Genomic DNA, 20,765 nt, shown 5'->3' on the forward strand with positions numbered 1-20,765 from the left:
TACAATAGCAACAACAATAAAATAATGGTAATTCTCAAGCAGGAGGATTCAACTCGGTTTAAAGTCCTCTGCAGATTTAATCCATAGCTTGCTCATTCCACAGGTGGTCAGTAGCTGAACGGGCAAGGAGTTCAGAGCAATCATCATGTGGCAGCTGCAGCCAGGGGATGGGTCTAGGTCACAGGGACTGCAGAAGAAAATAACCTTAAGGGAATAAGACACATATTTTAATTTCACCAGCATAGGTAAATCTTGTTCATCAGGTAGGATACATGCAAGAGAGTGGTCCTATGATAAGACAGTGGTAGGAATGGGATCTCATCCTGGTCTAGTATACCAGACTTTCACCCCCGTCCCTGTGGGAGTTACAGATGGGTCAATATATAGGGCTATGGGAGGTACATGCATTGGCCATAAAGATAAAACAAAAGTTCCCCATAAGATGCTCTTACCTCCTGGATGTTTTGGGTACACTACTGTGATCTTTGGGGGCCACTCTGCTGTTACTTCAGGAATACACAAGACCAGCTTCCAGGCCTTTTCCCCAAGGTGCCAGAAGAGCCAGCCATCACTGGTCCATGTGTTGAAATGTCCAGGCCCAGATCCACTCAACAGAGTCTCCAGGGTTTAATGCAGTTGGGGCTGGCAGCAGGATGTTGCTCTGATGGCCATATTCTGGCTTCAATAACTCCTTTTTGGTTTGCACATACAGTTGTACAGGAGAGGCAGCAAGGTGTGTTAGCATATCCACAGGGATCAAGGCTCTTTTTGGGGGCTTCTCCTTCAAATGCCATAGCACTGTCCATAAGCAAACTGACCAGCCCCGTAGACTATTGGTGCCCAACTTCAGGCAAGATTTCAACAAACCATTGTACCTCTTTATCATGCCTGTCCTGGTAGGGTTATATGGTACATGAAACTTCCACTTTTTTCCTAATTGCTGCAGCCATTCTTATAATACATGTCCAGTAAAGTGAGTGCCTGGATCACTCTCAATCACATGTGGCCGGCCATAGGCTGCAAAGAGATGTTCTAGGACCCTCTTGGTTGTTTGCTGATCTGCATGATGTGCAGGAAAAGCAACCAACAGGCCAGTAGCTGTGTTCACACAAGTCATGGCATACTGATATCCTTCTGATATGGGCAGAGGCTCGATATAGTCTATCTGCCACCTGACAAGGGGTATTGGCCCCCTTACTATTGTCCCATGTTGCTGCAGGACTCGGTGTAAGTCCCTCTTAGAGCGTACAAGGCACTCCTTCTGGGCTCTGCTGACTTCTTCATAGGTCAACGGCAAGCCCCACTGACAGGTTACAGCCCACATTGTGTTTTGCTCTGCGTGCAACAAAAGCTGATGTAACCTCTGGGCTACATCAGAGGGAGGCTTTCCTTCTAGCCAATGTGTCTGGGCCAATGTGTCTGCTTCATCATTCTCTGGGGATGCCAAAGGCAAATGGCCAGTCACGTGATATACATTAACTGTCATAGTCTGACCAGAGGCCCATAGGTCTTGCCACAACTCTTGCCCCCAAAGGGGCTGGCGACCAACCATCCAGTTGGCATGATACCATGTTGGTAGCCACAGGAATCAAGCCCCAATAGACAGCCCAGTTGTCAGCACAGACAACTATAGGGAAGAAGTCTCCTGGGTGATCACGAGCCATACTCCCCACAACTCAACTCATTAACTGCTCTTCCCCTCTCCATCCTCCATCTGTATTGTCTCAGTCTTAGGATGGAAAGCCACAGCCCTCCACTTTGGGGGCTGCCCATGACTGGAGCCATCTGTATACCAAGCATCTTCAGGTATAGGGGCTTTTTCCTCCTGATAAGGACTCTTGGCTACCAAGGGCTGAAAAGCAAGTTCTTCCTGCTTTCCACTGGTATAGGTCACTGGCCCCAACAAGTGTTGGTGTTCTCCACTTAAGAGTCTAGTAAAGAAGGTGCTGGGCTGCTGAAAATATGTGCCCCATTTGGCCAGTGTAGGCTTCTGTGCCATGCCACTCGATGGCCTTTTGGGTGCAGCCTTGCACCCATCCTGGGATGGGATAGGTGGTTACCTTGGTCAGAGCTCTTCCAGAGATGGGTTCTGTAACCAGATGGTGTGGTACACAGCAGCCAGGTGCTTCTCTATCAAGGTGTACCAGACCTCTGCTCCTTCCCATAGTTGTGACTAGAATCCAGTAGGTTTGCATGTCTGTTTAAGGCACTGCCAAAGGCCCCATCCATAACCATCTTCGGTTACATGAACATCTAGCTCACAGGACCTTGATGAGTCCATTACACACAAAGCCTGTACAGCCTTGACTGCTTGGGTAGCAGCAGTAAAAGCAGCTGCACATGTCTATCCCAGTCCCACCTGATGCCCTTTCATACCAACTGGGATAAGGGCTTCAGAATTTGTGCCAAGTGCAGGATAAACACTCTCCAGTAGCCCAAAAGACCCAAAAACTTTTGTAAGACTGCCACAGTGGTAGGGGTAGGGAAAGCCTGGACCTTGTCCATGACTGCTTCTGGGATAACTTTAGTCTTATCTGACCAGACAACCCTCAAGAATTTCACAGACAAACCAGGTCCCTGAACCTTGGTGCTGTTCACAGCCCATCCTTTCTCCTGTAGATGTTGCAGCAGTCTAGGAACTGCTCCTTCTAAATCTGAAAGAGAATCAGATGTGAGCATAATGTCATCAATGTAGTGATACAACTGCACTGTTTTCAGTTTCTTCCATGTGGGCAAGTCTATGACAGATGGTGGGACTGTGACGGTATCCCTGTGGAAGGACAGTGAATGTCCACTGCCAGCCTTCCCACATGAAGGCAAACTGTTCCTGGCTTTCCTGTACTATGTCAATAGAGAAGAAAGCATTAGCAAGGTCCACAGCATAATGATATGCCCCTAGTTCATGACTGAGGGTGTCCATAAGGGCTGCTACAGAGGAGACAGCAGCATGCAAAGGGGTTGTGACTTTATTCAATTCCCTGTAATCCATGGTCATGTACCAGGAGCCATCTGGCTCTTTCAATGGCCACACTGGGGAATTAAAAGGACTATGAGTAGGCTTTATGATGCCCACCTTCTCCAACTCCTGTAGAGTTTCTCCAATTTCATTGTGCCCACTCCTCAGGCAATTTATACTGCTTAGTATTCATCACTCACTGAGATACAGGTGGATGCTACAGGTGGGTACTGAGCATGTCCCCTCAGGACTGCCTTTACCACACATACCCTCAGTCTGAACTCACCTGCAGGGGTCTGTGACCACAGGCCCTGCAGGATGATGACCCCAAAAATATATTCAGGGATGGGAGAAATGTACGTATACTCCTTTGTGGGTAAATGCCTTATCCCCAGTGGGATTTGGGCTTTCTTCACTCTAATTGCCTTACCCCCATAGCCATCTATCATAGCAGGGGTCCCAGGAAAATGCTCAGGGTTGCCATAAATCAGAGAGGATTCAGCTCCTGTGTCCACCACTGCCAGAACACATTGTACAATTATGGGGGACCAATGAATTGCTAATTCTACATGTCCCCACTAAGTCCCCCAAGGTGGGGGCCTTGAGCACCCCCCTCAGTTGAACTGTGATGCCCAATTGTCCTCCTGTGGGGGTGAGGGTCCAGGCGGAATCTGAGTACTGTCCCCCAGGAAGTTTTGCAGGGACGCAGGCCAGACGTGGGGCTTTGCCTCCAGCTTCCATGTCCTGGACCTCAGCAGCTAGAACTGCTGCTCTGGCTGTAATTGGTGCCATAGTTCTAACAAGATCCTATTGGGCTGCCCATCGAGTTTCTTTTTCACTACCCTGGCCTTTATCAAATCAACCCACATCTGGGTGCTTGAGATCTTCACAGGCCCTTTGCACTTCTCCTTCCAATTGTAGTCCATACTTCCTTCTGTGCTCTTATCGTTTCAACCTCTCCCAGATCTGCTAAAGTACGATAACCTCACTTACGGGTTGCCATATATGGGGGAGAGGGGCAAGAATAGTCACTAGGGACCCAAGAGAGATGGGGGAGTTTAAGGAGCATCAGATTTGTCATTCCTACAGTGAACAACTGCTCCCTGGGGCCCTGGAGTCTATATTATGGATAGTATTTTTCATAACCAGCTGCTGTAACACCTGTTGGAGCTCTGCATGTTTTCCAGCTAGTGGGCAAGTATGGTAAATCACCCTGACTAGGCCAAAGTGCCCAGCTGGCTGCTGTCAGACAATCCAGAAGTGTCTGATTCCCTGAGGTGTAATGGGCACTCTGCAACCACTGCCAGTGGGAAGGGTGAGTTGTCAGGGAAGCCAGTCTACTCATTTCAGAACCCAGCATAACAACATTTTCCACCCCCATATCCCAGAGACGCAAAAGCCACATAGACAGAGATTCTGAGAGCTTCTGCCAATACCAGATGCTCATGTCCACCAGCCATCCTGAGTATAGGGGCAGAGCACAGAGGGCTCCACAAGCTGGGGAGTGGGAAGCTCCTCTCACTGAGGAGCCCATGGTTGTTGCATTTTTATTTCCTTACTTACAACCAGGTGGGCCTTTAATACGGGAGAAGCTGGTGCCTCAGATGGTGGCCTAGGTCACAGACTGGCCCTCTGCCCCACACCCTCACCCTCTCCCAACATCTCCTCTACCGTCTCCAGTGCTAAAGGCACTGCTTTTTTCTCCCCCTCCCTCATGGCCCCCTGCAATGCAGATTCTCCTGATGCTCCTCCCTTGCTGCTAACGTATCTTCCAGAAGCACAACCTGTCTTCTCAATAACTGTCTCTCTTTCTTAAGGGCATCCAATAAGTCATTGCTCGGCTCCTGCAAGTGATGCCGAATCATGTCTCTCTCCTGCCAAAGTCTCTCTCTCTTCTTGATAACGCTCTCTCTTCTTGACAAGAGTTTCCACTATCTCGAGGAAAAGATATCCCACAATGCCAGCTGTTACATGGCCACTCAGGGCCTCTAATCAGTCTTCTGTCTCATGGAGGGCTAATTCCACAGCATCTGGTGTCTCCACCCTTCTGCAATTCTGGGGAAGGCCCCACCCCTCTAGGAGGTGCTTTACCCTAGACCAATTCCCCCCTAGGGGCTCCCTAATTGGAAGCCCCACAGATAGGGGGCTCCCAAGTGAAGCTGAACCCTCTACCACTGCAGCCACTGGGGCCTCCCCACTACCCACAGAGGGGGTTCCGAGCATCTCCCCACCATCTCTAGGGGCAGCCTGTCCAAGGGTTGTACCTATGTAGACAGATTTTGGGATCAGAGTTTCTGCCAACTACCACCAGGTGTAACTCTGGGGAAAAATCCTGGGGCAAAATACCTTTGAAACTGAAACCAAAGGGAGAAATAAAGTGGGAGAAACCCGTCTATTGCCTACAAGCAGTTGTCCACTTCTGCTCTCCCAAGTGTCTCATGACCCAGCTGCAGAAGAAGGGACCCCACCCAAGCTCTCTGGTCCAGATATGCCCTTGATTGCCCTTGTAATTACCTATTGATATGGAGATGGACTAAAGCCAGGTGTGAGATCCTGGAAATATTGCTATTTACCCACAGATGTCTATATATGTGTTGGCATTTTTATTCTAACATGAGGATGTAGAGTTCCAGGACATTATTTTTAGTTTACCATAATCCAGGATAATTTCAGGGGCAAGGCCTGTTATACCAACATAGGATCTTGCGACTTTCATTTCAAGAAGATGTGAAACAGTTTGAGGGTTTTTCAAACTTTTTTCCATTATGTGATGAAGAGCCTATCCCTAGCTGCAATCCAGTTTGGGAGCAGTGCATTTGCTCAGACGTCAGCTCTGGGCAAATGTCTCCCGACTCTATGGACATAGTATTACTTCTCCTGACACATTTTTCCTGTCTCCTCACATTATTCTGGATTATCTGGGTGAATGGACTGTCTGTACTTTAACTGTAACATGTTTCCTAACAGATCTTATGAGGGCCAACTGCCTAACACAAAATGAATCATTTTTAAATACCACTCTTACCCCCAGTGGTAAGCTCCAAATAGACAGTTGACATAATTTGAATTTGATGTTCTGTCCACTGTGGAAGGACACTGATTCAGGTAACATCAATCATACTGAGAATCTGGAAATGAGACTTGGAACCTGGAGCAGAGATGGGAGTCAGGAAATAATCCTGACTATGTATCTTTATCCATCTATCTATCTATCTCTTTATCTATCTATCTATATCTATCTATCTATCTATCATCTATCAAGCATCTATATATTCATGAGAAACAGCATGCAAGCAAATAATAAAATAAATGAAGAAAACTTTTTTCAAATCATGTTAGACATCTTTTTTTTATATTTGGAGCACCTTGTTCAACAAAGTTAAACAGATTTTTTTGCCACAGGACTACTTGTAGCCTTTAACATACTAGTATGCACTACGCATCTTCTGGAACAGGGTGTAGAACACAGCGTTCCCTGAGATCTTACCAGGGAGCTTGAACCCAGTAGCACCATGCAGTCTCTCTCAGACAACGTGTTGCAAGGAGTGCTTTAGACATTTCCTGAGGGGCTGTGGGAGCTGCAGGACCTGAAGGGCTTGCTGAAGTTCAGATTTCTAGGTCCTATGCCCGAGTGTTCATGCAGTAGGTCTGGAATGGACAGAGCGTGAATTTTCAGCAAGTTTCAGGTGGTGCCAACGCTCCTGGTCTGCAGAATACACCTAGACAAGTACTGTTCTAAAGCAACTTTTCCTGTGTAGAAAGAAATAAAAAATTATGCACCTGTAATTTCCCTGACAACTAAGTCATCTGCTTGAGACTAGGTCTGGGGACAGTGAGTGGCCTTTTATCAAACCAGCACATTCTCTGGGCTCCACGCCAATCTAGAGGCTTCTGTGGGGAAGAGCTTCCCTCTCAGGACTCTTACAGAGACAGAGCAGTTCTATCAGAACAATGTTGAAAAACCATCCAAATGCTGAAAAAAGTGCATGCTTCCATCAGGTGACTCAATTACCAGGAAGTAGATGGTCACATGCCAATCCTTAAAATGACCCATGCTATCTTTTTTAAACTAACAGGCTTTAAAAAATCAACAAGCTTCTTTTGTTTGTTTATTATAGAGAGATTTATTGATTTATATTTGGCATTGTGAATGATAAGAACATGCTTGGATCTAAGGGGTTCCTTGGTACAGTTTACCTACACATACTCTCTGCAGATCATTAAAAAACACACCTGGAACTCTCCTGCGCCCAGTAAATACAGTCCCGTCCAGAGGGATGGGCCTGAACCCTTTCCCTGATTCCCTTCTCTGCTCCAGTTACACTCCTTTGGCTGGTAGCTTGGGTATCTCTTCCACTGGGTTCTTTGTTGAACCATCCTCCTGTGCCCCTCCTCCATCTACACTGTAGGTAAATTCCCTCTTATTAGAGGGTCTCAAAGCACAATGTTTCTTTTCTTTGCAGCATTTATCATAACTGTAATGTATACTTATTTGATTAATATCTGTCTCCCCAACTAGACTTGGAGCTCCAGTAAAGTAATGAGGTTTTGCTCTTCATTGTATCCCCAGCCCATCAACTTAAGCTTCTGATTCAGGATCATTGCTCAATTAATACTTATTGGATGGATGGATGGATGGATGGATGGGTGGATGGGTGGATGGATGTATAGGCAGACAGGCTATATTCTACTCCAATAGCAAACCTTAGAAATCAAGAATTCTATTAAATCATCAAGGAAGATTAAAAGTACATAGACAGGGGGATGTGCTGGGAGGAAGAAATCAGCAGTCCCTTTTGCACCTGCATCAAGTGGTCATTGATATCCTGTAAAGCATTTAACTTAATAAATTTTAGTTGTTTGTCTCCAAAATAGGATACACTCTTCTAAGGTAGAGATCAAGTTTTTCTGGTTCATCTCAACATCTTAGCTGCCTGACATTGAACAGACACTTATTAAATGCCGGGGACAGGCGGTGCCTAGGAAAACAGAAGGGACCTAATGTCTTAAGCTCAGTGGACCCTGATAAACAGTGGATTCCTACATAAACAGCATTTGCCTTCCTCATTAGAGTTCCCTGCCTCCCTATGTTTCCCCAGCTTCACCAATTTGTTAATACTCATTTTAAATATCAGGAAAGTAATACCCAAAGAGATTAAGGAACTGCCCAAAGTCACTGGCCAGAGTTCATGGCAGACTAAGCATTAGAGCTCAATCTTCCTAACTCTGATCTATTGCCCTTCCTGCTTCATCTCCAAATAACACTCTTAGGGACAGATTGAGGAGCTGTGGGCACCATCTGGGGAGCTGGCCCAGATGACACTCCTCAGCACCAGGCTGACCAAACTCCACCAGAACTTCTGTTAACATAGCCTGGTACAATAAATTCTAAACTCTGAATATAGTCTTCCCACAAAGACAAACAAACAAACAAAACAAAACAAAAACAGTGATTGAGCTACATTCACCAAGAAACGTGAGCAAGAAAAAAGAATAATTTAAACATACCCTGTTTGTGTGAGGAGAGCATAAAATTACACAGAAAGATATATACCACATAATAATGTTTGTGGAAAATACTTTTTATTATAAACAATATAAACACTTCTTAATACATTTTGCAAATAAAATTTTCTTTGCCTGAATTTTTTATGAACAAGATCTCTGAACAGAATTGTTCTTTTCTCAATGACCATTCATATATTTGATTAGTACCAAGTGCCAGGCACTGTAACAAGTGCTGAGGGGTTAAAAGAAGAGAGAGAGAAAAAGGTACAGTTCCATATCCTCAGAAGGACTAGAGGACTGCCATCTGGTAAACTGGTTTCTTTATTTTGGATGTCTCTGTTTTAACATAATACTTCCAATTTATAAGACATATTTTAGTCTATATCTCTATAAAATAGTCTACATATCCAATGTAAATTAGACATTAAAACAATTTTTAGATAAAATAAGATTAAAATACTGCTTTTAGTCTTAAATAATCAGATCATTTATAAAAAAGTGATGCTGTGGCGTTAGGTCATTTTGGTAACAATTTTAAGTATTTGATATTTTTGAAAGACCTGAAATAGTTGAATACAGTGATTGCCTCTATTTTTTATAAATATGCAGAGAAATATTTGTCTTCTCTGAGAGTAACCCTTGAGTCACTGTCTAAAGTGAAGATTAAACAGAATTCAAAGCCCATGTATACTGTCCTCAGCATTAGTCTCTGTCTCCTATTTTTAGTGACTTTGATATATCCTTCACATCTGTATGAAGTGGGGATGTAGATCCAAATAGTTTCAGTGCAAAATCCAAATTATTTCTTTGGAAAATTGTTCAGAATACATCTATTACAGACATTTCCCTTTGGTTTTTCTTTGTTCATGCTACCATATGCTCCCTGAAAATACCATTTTCATACTATTTTATACTTTTTAATAAAAATGATCCATTAATTGTATAAATGTGATTTACTTTTATGTCTTTCAAAGTTTCCTTATAAATATATTTTAAAATTACGGTAACTCTTTCACAGACCATGTGTCCCATTTTTAATGTGGGAAATATTATCAACTACTGCTTCTGTATAGCACACAGGAATTCGGTGATCCTTGCAGGACCTGAATTTCATTACTTTAAAATAAATGTGGTTCCAGCCACACACAGATGCACAGATACTACATATTCAAAGATAACTTACTGAAGCTTGTTCACAGAACGAAGCTTTCCCCTGGTAACTCTCCCCTGCCCAAATCACTGGAAGTATTATCCCAAATGCTCCCCAGGATTTAAATAACAATATTTTAAAAACACTTAACATAACAATAGGGAATTGGCTGGCATGACCCGTACAATACGGTTACTCCAGATGCTGTATTCAAACTGTATGGGCCCATTGAAGAAATATATATAACCTACAAGAAAGAAAATTTTAGAGTTTGAAAACAATAGGGGTAACATTAAAAGTCCAGTTTGTTAGATTGCACTTATTTTTTAACATCCCAACACTTATCTTTATAAACCCTACTTAATGCTTTAATATATTGCTTATACTTTAAGGTGTGGGGAGTAAAAAAGGTTCCCAGCTTTACTAAATTGTCACCTTGAATTAGTTGTTATCTTGCCTTGAGCTCAATTTGATGCTTGAATTATTGATATCAGTTGTTTATTATAAGTTAGAAATAGTATCCCTTTTGATAATTAAGGCAAAAATCATTATATAGTTATTGAAAGTTATAATATATATAATTGTATATATAATATATAATTATTATAATTATAATAACTATTGATCTTTAGATATAAATTACTCCCCACTCTACCCTGATTTGAATTATGGCAATACTCTTTGCATCTTGGCATAACTTAAGATAGTGCTTAAAGTTTAATATCTTTCCTTTGTAGAATTAGCAATCATTAATAAAATTCTCATTTATTCTAAATGCATTATTTTTTGGTTTCCTATCTTTGTAAGTAGTCACACAGGAATGACTAATTCCTTAACTGCCATACATTCATTAACACATCTAAGTCCTGTATAAAAATCCTCTAGGGGATTTTGAGAGGTTACAGAAGCCCTCCATTAAGATCAGTGCAATGGAACTACTTACCATTTTTCTCATAGACAGCATCTACCTTATCACCAATTCCTGGGAAATCCTCTTCAATTAGTCTGGGGTAGTCTTTATCCATAATATGGTTAGTGTCATCATAGCTATTTAATAAGAAAAAGAAACTCTTAAGTAGGCTATATTTCTTAGAAATTATCTTAGAAATGGTACAATCAGTATAACGGCACCTTTCAAAACTGACAAGAGTTTAAAATTTTTAAGTTAAAACATTTAAAACACCTGGTAGCTTTTTAAAATTAGAAGTTATGATATTGGATATATAGTGGATGCTTAGTGAGTATTTTTTGATTTGGCTAAAACCATTCTTTGAGAAGACAATTACAAGCTTATTTCACAATATTTACATATCTGTTATAAAAGTGTGTTTTTAGGAAAGTGTTCTTAGGATGAAGTAAATAAAGTTTATGCATTGAACAATCACCTATTGATCTCCCACAATATGTAAGACAACTTGCTAAGTTCAGTAATGGAGAAAAAAGTATTTAAGATTTAACTTCTATATTAAAAAGTTAGAAGGGCATACGGTGGTACTAAAACTGGAAAGGGGAATTTAGCATCCCCCTCCCATAATTTCATCCTCCGTACTCCTCCTCCCCTTGCATACCCACACCCTAGCCAATCAAACACATTCTGAAATTAACCAAGAACAGCTTACCACAGTGTACTGTTACCCCTACTCATGACAGGCATTTTTAGCCTTGAGATATGTTTCAATAGTAAAAGGAGGAACCACTGACTATCAAGAAAACTAAGGTAGGTACACCCATAACTGCAACACTCGTCAGTAGAAGCTAAGCGTCATGACAAGTAAACATCAAATGTCATGGGATACATGAGAAAGAAGATGACCCTGAATGGGGTGATCAAAAAAGGCTGCAGACTAAATGGTATTTCAAGTTAACTTTAAACAAAGGGTAGAATTTCAAGAGGGAGGGTTGCAGCAAAGAAAACTGCATTAGGTAAGGTAATGGGGACAGTGCATTTGAGATATAGTAAGTAATTAATCATGCATAGGGACTGGAACAGTAGTACCAGGCAGAACTCAGCAGTAATTTTAAGAGTTGTTAATGTCATTTTAGAGATAAAGAAGTTCAGGAGGCAAAGGTGATAAACACAGGAATGTGTGTTATCTGTGTATGTGTATTTGGATGATATAAAACTACTATTTTAGATATTTTGAGTATTGAGTACTTATGAGCTATTCACATCCCCAAATGTAGACATGGGTTTGGACCCTTGAATGTTCCCAATGCTAATGTGGAATTGATCTCTCCATGTTTTAAATATTCCAGCTCTGCTTGTCCTTTTAAAAGCATTGACTTTAAAACCTATGGGTCTAGCAGTTTCCTGGCCCATCTCTCCAGTGGATCAGGAGACACTGTAGAAATGGCAGTCTTCCCTCACTCTATCATTTCCTATACCTATTCTTGTGTCCTCTTGGGCTACAGAAGATAGAGCTACATGTAAACTAGGAGAGGATGACAAGAAAGAGAATCCTGGAAAAAGATTAGAAGGAATGAAGATGTCAAAGTAAAAGTGATGGTTTTAGCATGGTTGAGGTACAACAAATGGCTAAGAAAGAAAAGTGTGGCTCAAAATGGGTGAGAATGGTATATACGTATGTGTATTTTCAAGAGGCCTTGAGACTTTTTAATACCTACCTACCAAGGAACTGACATGAAACAGAAATTAATATGACTGGCCTGGCATCTTAAATAATGCATAAGGTCATAATTTAAAGTAGCGAGAGATGTTCGGGACTCACACTGCTTCTATGACATGAGACGGTGGATCAGTAAGTACGGCTCCCTTACCTCCAGACCTGGTTTCCTGAGAAGAATAGAGTCTTGCCTGTGCTCTCAAAGTGAACCGCTGCACTTAGCTTTTTAACCTCTTTTGGAAATCCCAGTTCGGATATTTTTTTAGGGTAACCTTCCAGAATGTCATAACCATTAAGAGCCCAAAATTTTCTGCCTAGAATAAGTGAAAGAATGGTTTTATTATCCAAGGGAATCTATTAAGACTCACATATATAGACATTTACTTTAACAAAGAAAGACTTACTTTATACATTTAGAAATAAATTAATCAGTGTTTGTGGTCACCATGTCTATGAAGTGTAGATATATGAGCATTCTTCTAACAGAAAATAGGATTTAAGATCCTAAAGTTCCTAACTGTGAGCACAGCCAACCAAACCATAATCAGTTTGGCACTTTATTATCTCTGAATATTAAGTTTTAAGCTAGGTGACAAATTTATAACATTTCTGCATGAATAAGCAGCACAGGAAGAAAAGTAAATTAGATTGAAAATTCAAATTTTATACCAGATAGAAAGTTATTTCCTTTTCTAAAATGGAACACCATTACAGCATTAATTATAGTAGTCAGTAAGAAATAATATCAGTAAATGTTATGTAGTCATTATAAGTTATAATCATGAAGATGGAATAGTAATTTGGAAAATGTTCCATGATTTTATGTCAAGGAAACAAGAAGAATATTTAAATGTATATATACTATGAATATAAATATTTAAAAATATGTATTATACATGACAAAGGACTATAAAAGAAAGTGAGAAAATGAAATAAATTGACTTTTCAGAAGGGAAAATTATGGAAATATTTTTTTCAATTGTTTCATAATGTACATTGTTACACTGTTTGCTCAGCAAATAATTTTTAGGAGGAAACAAGAGAAAAAAGGGGACATGATTGCTATGAAACAAAGAGTGGATATGATAAGTAATAAAGTAGCCTTTTACTTGTCAAATTTGGACATAGTTGGTAGAAAGGCTTCAGGTGCTTCCTGGTTTCCATTTTGTTAAAGTTGATTCTTAATCGATGTATATTTTTGAGGAGTGATCATTTACCAAGTCTCTAGTCACAGCAAGTTCATCATTGCCCTGGCATGTCGGGGGCCCCCCGTGGAAGGCTTACCTCTAAAGATGAAGATAAGGTCATGGGAAGGATGCTCATATGCAGCATCAACATGGTTGGGAAGTTCTGGCCAAAACGATTTTGTTAAAAACAGCTCCACATCAACCTGCTGAGGATGCAGGCGCCAGAAGAATCTAAAACAAAAGTAAAAATACAGAATTGGCTGCATTATTTTTTAAGTGCAATATTTCTATCTTGCTAACCACCTGTCTCCACATCAATACAGGTAAGTTAGACACAACTATTCCCTATCACCTGTGAAGAGGGAACTGTGTTGAGCTCTGGAAAGAAAACGTGAGTTATACAAACTATGTCTTCCAAGATCTCATGGCATGGAGAAACTGTATACATGAGAAAGTATCTGGGATGCAATGTAATTAGATGTGTAATTGAGGAGGTGGGAATGCTATTGAATCACAGAGGAGGAAGAAATTAATTGATGAATGAATAAATGGACAAATGAAAAAATAAGCATATTAGAACAATGTGGAAATTAAAAATTACTATTGCATTATTCACTTTAGGTTGTAAAGAACTCCCTCTCTCAAATTCCAACACGTGTTACCAGAACCAAAGTGTTTCTATAACAAAAGGAACTCATGCAGATATTATGAGCAACAGTTTACTAATATGGTAATTGATTTAATACTTGTGTGTCTTTCAGATAAATAAATTGGATTTCTATACTTACTTGGTTACCTTTATAAGAAAGACTACACAGCCAAAGATCCCAAAAGATGCTTCACAACAGCAAGATTATCCACTGATAAGTAACATGTTTATCCATCAATCATGTATTTCTTCTGAAATACATTTAAAAACTGCCCCAAAGTCTATTGTTTTCAACTGTTAATGTCACCTTGGGAAATCTAACTGGATGTTTTGGCAATTTGCAGACCCAACTTCACAAATGTTTGTTACATGCAGATTTTATAAAATAATATCAAGAGTACCTGTCTTTAAAGACCATCATTTCTCCTCGGAGACTGGTAATGGCATCAAGGGATAAGGAGGGATCACATTTGTCTGGTGTTTTAGGATGTTTAGGGTTGGGGTCTTCGTCTCCTGGACCTGCAGTCAGGAAATGATTGAGAGAAGTTACTGAGGATGACGTGACAATGACGAGACCCTGCTAATGGAGGGTAGGAGAGAGTTCCTCGGGGAGAGCAGAAAGCCCTGCTGCACCCACATGGTCTGAATCCCACACGATACTACTTCCTTCCTGCAGGGCTCCTAAGGTCCCACAGGTGGGACTGCCCCTTCTGCATTCATCCTTCTTGACCCCTTGAGATTCATCTCAATTGCAACTTTAGTTCCCTGGAAGCTGATGATAGAAATGGTGGGGACGGGGAGCAAAGACTTTGAGGAAATTTCCCCCAGGCTTTGCACAACCTACTGGAGATGGCTCTTGAGAAACATTTCTGGGGCACATCATTCCTGGGGAGATTTTCATTTCAGCTTTCTCTCGTCTCTTTTTCCAGCTGTCCACACTAGCTAAGGTTTTATCAGTTCACCACAGTTCAGCCACATCTCAGGGTCAAGTCAGGCCTTCAGCAACTCTGACGTGCCCTGCCACGTGTTTGTAACTTTTCCAGCAGCTCATATGAGTGCAAAAGGGGTACAAGACACAGCAGTTCTGAACTGTTTTTCTTTTACCTAGTTCATATTAGTTCTATCATCCAGTCACCCTTGGTCACAATAATGTAGAAATAATAAGAATTGCAAAATACTTGCCCAAACACACATTAGCTGCTATTGTAGATTTTTAAAAATGAGGGGAAATGAGTGAGATGGGGTGAGTGGTGTTTACATGGATGATTTTGCACTGTGGCTTTGACTCTATTTATGGCAAGTAAATTTGCTTGTTTGGGTTGCAGTTTAATTATTTTGTAAATATTATTGAAAATTTGGAAGAAAAAAAGGAAGAGGTTCTTACAATGGTCACTGTAGATGATGATTAAAAAATACCACAGGCCACTCGAGTGTGGCTAATTGGAATGATTGAAGGAATGCCCAGAATGTATAAAAGCTGGTCAAGATCTCATGTTCACCCTCAGCTGTGTTACTATAGATACACTACTTAAACTCTACAGGCCTTAGTTTCTTCATTGGCTAAATGGTGAATAAAATATTTTCCTTTCTTATGTCACAGGTGTTTTCAAATGTACCTTGTAATGTATAAAATAGAAATGTGAAGAGCTATACTCTGCAAAAATTTTGAAAAATGGAATATTTTCTCCTTGAGTAGATAGTTTGATATGGAAAAAAAATATGGGCATGCTTTCCTAGGTTTTAATAACAAACCAGGACAGCAAAATTGGTAAAGATAAATTCACTAACAATTTAGAAAATAAATGCATATTTCTATTCTGCTTTTAAGCTGATAAATTAAGGGTTACCGTAGAGAGACTGGATCCCCTGCACATCGTCGTCAGGGAGCATGAAGTGGCTCTTGCCCGTGTAGGTGTAGATGGGAAACATGAGAGCCCCTGGGTCCTTAGAGTGATCGAGACCTAAGGAATGACCGAACTCGTGGGCAGCCACGAGAAACAAGTTGTAGCCTGGAAGGAAGAAAAAAGAACCCATGAGAAAACAAGGTCCTCCAAAGACTAGTTAATGAAAGGAATGTCATTTTCCCCATCTACCTGGTTTGTTACCATTTCTCTTTCTTGGCTATTTTACTCACTCGTTAAAATTAATATTCAGTTGCCTGAAGGAAGAATAAAAATATTGATTTAATCCTCACCAATAATTTAGTACTCTCTTCGATTATAGCTGCCTACACAATTAGAATAGCAACAGACTGCTCTCAAATCATTACTAATCATGGATTCCTGGCGGAGACACTGGTAATCCTGATCTGCTCTTTGATTTGTCAGGTCAGGTGAGTATCGTGTACAGTGATAACCTTAAGTGAGGGGTCACAGGAAGTCATAGAAGGTGGTACGTGTCTAGGGTCCGCCTAGAACATCATCCAACAGGAGGCAGCATCCAAAGGGAGGATGGCCAACTATGCAAGATGCACTAAATATAGAGTCTCTGGGAATCTGCTTGGAAGCTACTTCTAACCAAATGATTCTTTCCAGGTATCTCTAGACTATAGAGTTTAAGGAAACAGAAACCCTGGATATGATTTGCCTATTTTCCTCTATTTTGGAAAACTGCTGTGTCACTGTATTTACATTATTTCCTCTAGTCATTCCTCCCACCAATATTTAAGCCTCTTACTACTGCTATTTTAAACTGATTAAAAGATAAAAGAGTAAAAGGAAAACAATGCATGAAAGTTGCAGCCAGTGGTTTCAGTTTCACCTTAACCTGCCCTTTGCGATCATAGTCTATGCACAAAGAAAATGTACAGCCAGCTCAGTAAATGGTGCAGACCAAAGTCACATAATGTGAGTGAAAGGTGATTACTGAAATGACTAGTAACGGATACCATTCGGGGCTTTCAGCTGAAAAATTAACCCTGATGTGTTGTGGATGCTTCCACTCATTTGAATGAATCATTTCAAACACAGAATGTATGCAGGAATTTAAAACTGAGGCTTACTGTGACCCCATCCTAATATTACTGGGTGTTACTCTTTCTTCCTAAAACCATTCTTACCTGTGAAATATTCAGAACATAAATATATAAATTCTTACCTTTCCTTCTAAAGACAGGTTTAGAGGTATTGGATTTGAGGTATTGATCATTCAAGATCCAGTTTTACAACTAGGAAAAATAATCCTTTTGTCTTAGAACAATCTGCCTTTTCTTCCTAAATTAACATTCCTAATTCTTCTGAGCCTTAAAGGTTCGACTACTGACTGAATTCATTCAACAGTTTCACTTTGCTCTTGTAAATACAACTTTCATCCGGTCTGTCTCCTGTCTGAAATAAGATGCTATCTTGATTTGTTGGAGTGATATTTATGAAATCAGTAATACAGACAAGTCTGAAACAAGTAAGTCATATAACAAAGAACAGAAATTTGACTGGACTTGTGTCTAATCTAACCTAGTAATCATGAATTGTATCTTTATCAGAAATATTACCTTTGGAACTACTTGTCCAAGTTTCATCATCATCAAAATGGGCATCCCCACCATAATTTGGCCCGGGAGGAAAAGCATGAGCCAGCAGACCAGAGGGTCCATCAAATGGGTAGAAGTCGCCGTGCTCTGCACATAAAAGCAAGAGTTAAGAATCTAATTAGACCCAGTGTGTCTGGCACAGGTGCTTGGTGAATTTTTGTTGAGTTCTGTGAAAAGTAATGAATGACTGAAAGGATGAAAAGAATGGAGCCAATTAAGGAGCAGAAATATAAAAATGTTTCAAAAAAATCCTGCATCATTACCTTTAATTCCAAAAGAGATCATGATATCTGCAGTGCCACTGTGAAGTCTGGTAAAGTTCAGAGGTGTCACATCGGACCAAACTTTGAAGGCTTTTTTGAATGCCTTTTCAACCTCAGAATGAGTCAGATCAGGGGTATAATTCACAATTCTATTCAACAGAGAAAGTTTTGATTAAGTTTTTGGAAGGCAAAGCTATTTTAGAATATTTTCTTGGAATACTGCTTTCCGGCTCAAAATGCGACTGCTTCTCAAAAAGCCCTACTAGAAGCCTATCATTTCAAGAACTGATGAATTATGATGCTGTCAAAGACTAAGAGATGAAGAATTCAATCAGACATTTGAGTATCTCCAAATATCTGACTGTCTGGCATCTTAAATTTAAAGTATTCAGATGTTTAATAACATACTGAATGCTAAAATAATTGTATCTGTATGGCCTACATAAATGAAATAGCTCTGTAAAGTTCCTAGAGAGAGCGGAATACCCCACTTTTGACACTGTTATAAGATGCCTGATTTACTACATTTTCAAATTTTATTGAACCTACTTTGACTTCTTTGATTTCATATCTAAAAGGAGAGCTTGAAATTTCTAATGAAAAATAATGCTGGGTTAACATAACAACGATAGCTGTTGTGAATTGAAACATTCTCATCAGCGGTACTAAAGTTATTTCTGGACCCAACTTCCAGTTAAACATTTAAGGCCTACCAAAAAAGAAAAATGGAGCCACACCTGTTTTGCCATTTGTCACTTGTACTAAAAATCAGACTTTTAATACTATGAAAAAGAACTAACAAATATTAGCAAAAGATAGTTTATAATTTACCTGTAGGTTAAATTCATTTTGGACCATTTGAGCGTTCGAGGGAAAACATTGTATTCTCCCACATCAGGGACCCCGCATCTTGCTTTTCTCATGATGTTTAAGGTGCTGTCGTCAAGCCTGCCCGTCACCTCTAAGCCGAAAAAAGACTGCATTTCTCGGAGCCGGTCCGCGTTGGAGCTTGCTGCATTCTTCTTCAGGATTCCAGCAAGACTCGGGGGATGGTAGTATGATTTCAGGTAGCGCTAGAAGAGAAAGCAAAATGACCTGTTTTTAAAGAAGAGGGGCACTTATGAGATGTATCACACCACTGGAACTGGCAAGACACTCTACCTCTGCAAACTGGAAGTCTTCCTCCGACAGGTCGTCGTCGTCATCACTGGGAAGCGGCAGAGACCGACAAGGAGTCCAGCCCAAGACGAGGAGCACAGCCAGGACAGTTGCGTGCATCTTGAATGGTTGTGCCTGGAGGCTGGTGCCTTTCCACAGACAAGTGTCTTTACTTTTATAGACCTATGATGGTGAGTCATCATTTATGGGAGAGTTTCGGCTTCCTAGTCATTTGAAGGTAAACATGCTGACGTGGCAACTTTTTTTCCTCGCAAGAAGTGTGGTTTGTGGTAGAATTTGAGAGAAATGTAAAATGAAGGCATCTCTCATTTTAGCAGGGTCTCAAAAACCATCTGGCAAAACAAACGGCCTCAGCATATTTACGGATACTGTGGGAAGAAGCAGAGTAGTACATTTTTCACTTTGCTTGGCAAAAATGTTTTTCCCTCGGTAGGAAAGCAGCTACTTTTACTTTTCAGGTAAGAAGTATCAAGACGGTGCACTTGCTAAGAGAAACCTAGTCCTGTTTGCAGAATGTTAATACCCTGTGAGTTCTAAACTTCATTTTCTCTAGAGCAGAAGGAAATATTGTGTCTACCTGAGGGAGTGGACCGAAAGCAAGCTTGGAGACTTGGAAGCACTATCAGCGCACCCAGGGGACTAAGCGCTGCAGTTGGGATTTAAAAGCACTGGTATGACCTCTCGGCAAACATGGAGCTCTGCACAAACTCCCAGTAGGTCCAGCCAGAGGTAGAAGAATATATGGGAATACAATATAATGGCTGACACATGTTGAGGGATCACTACGTACTAGGCTTAGAAAGTATAATCCTTACAACAGCCTTTTAAAATAGGAACTATCGGAAGGTTTATTTTCCTTCATATATATATGAATAATCTGAGACATAGAGAAGTTAAATACTTGTTTAAGGTCACAGAGTTAATAAATGGTACTACCAGCATTTGAATCCAGGCCAGTAGACTCAAGATTTCAGGTTCTTAACTACCATCCAATATGGTCTCTATTCCTTCCATTCTCAAGTATTTTCTCAAAAACTGAGCTGCTTGGTTCCCACACCTCTGGGAGTACTGGAAAACTAGGGCTCTGGTAAGCACGTGACCCACTGCAAGTTTCTCAATTTTTATTTTTAAGTTTAAGTATGTAGGTAAAATTGCAGTATTTCCAAAATCTTTCACCTGGCCTTAGTGCATCTCCACATCAATAGGTGTTTCCAAGGGGTGGAGAGAAGTAGTCCATCTCCATATCAATAGGTAATTACAAGGGCAATCAAGCGCATATCTGGACCAGGGAGGTTGGGTGGGGGCTCTTCTTCTGCAGCTCAGTAGAGGCACACACGGGAGAGCAGAAGTGGACGTTTGCTTGTAAGCAATAAATGGGTTTCTCCCACTTTAATTCTCCCTTTGACTGACTTTGGTTTCAAATGTATTTTGCCTCCGGATTTTCCCCCTGGAGTTACAAAATTACAGAAGTACCTTTGGTCTAACAACTCAGGAAAAGAGTCTTCTAGGGGCCTCTAGTCTATTTTTCCTTTCAGAGCTTCACATGCAATACCATGAAAATGCCATTTTTGGTGCCCTGTAGATGTAATTGGATAGAGCAATATGGCCCATGATCTTCAGACTGATTGAATTATTGTAAATGCAGGTTAATTTGAATGATCAAGAGTCAAAGGGAGAAGATCTTAAACCAAACAAGAGGAGCATGAATACAGACTTAGGG

The 20,765-nt window shown here is 40.7% G+C and overlaps 1 protein-coding gene across 1 annotated transcript; it reads right to left on the minus strand.

Moving 5' to 3' along the window:
• Window positions 1-9,324: 9,324 nt before the first annotated feature.
• LOC118921102 (collagenase 3) lies at window positions 9,325-19,521 on the minus strand. Its single transcript, XM_036902701.2, has 10 exons — window positions 19,028-19,521; window positions 18,698-18,939; window positions 17,867-18,015; window positions 17,565-17,690; window positions 15,922-16,083; window positions 14,476-14,593; window positions 13,523-13,656; window positions 12,393-12,552; window positions 10,558-10,661; window positions 9,325-9,861 (listed from the first exon to the last, which is right to left on the minus strand). The coding sequence occupies exons 1-10, from the start codon at window positions 19,142-19,144 to the stop codon at window positions 9,761-9,763; spliced, it is 1,413 nt and encodes a 470-aa protein (XP_036758596.1). The 5' UTR covers window positions 19,145-19,521; the 3' UTR covers window positions 9,325-9,760.
• Window positions 19,522-20,765: the final 1,244 nt, after the last annotated feature.

Source organism: Manis pentadactyla, chromosome 13 (genome assembly GCF_030020395.1).
Source record: "Manis pentadactyla isolate mManPen7 chromosome 13, mManPen7.hap1, whole genome shotgun sequence".
Classification (NCBI taxonomy): Eukaryota; Metazoa; Chordata; class Mammalia; order Pholidota; family Manidae; genus Manis; species Manis pentadactyla.

What these genes read in the sequence shown, in the direction of transcription:
- LOC118921102 (XM_036902701.2), bottom strand. Translation starts at nt 19,144, where the DNA reads ATGCACGCAACTGTCCTGGCTGTGCTCCTCGTCTTGGGCTGGACTCCT. An exon ending in AAGACTTCCAGTTTGCAGAG is followed by an intron (nt 18,940 to 19,027) that starts GTAGAGTGTCTT and finishes TTTCTCTTCTAG; the next exon opens with CGCTACCTGAAATCATACTA. An exon ending in TTGGACAAGTAGTTCCAAAG is followed by an intron (nt 16,084 to 17,564) that starts GTAATATTTCTG and finishes TCTTCCTTCCAG; the next exon opens with GCTACAACTTGTTTCTCGTG.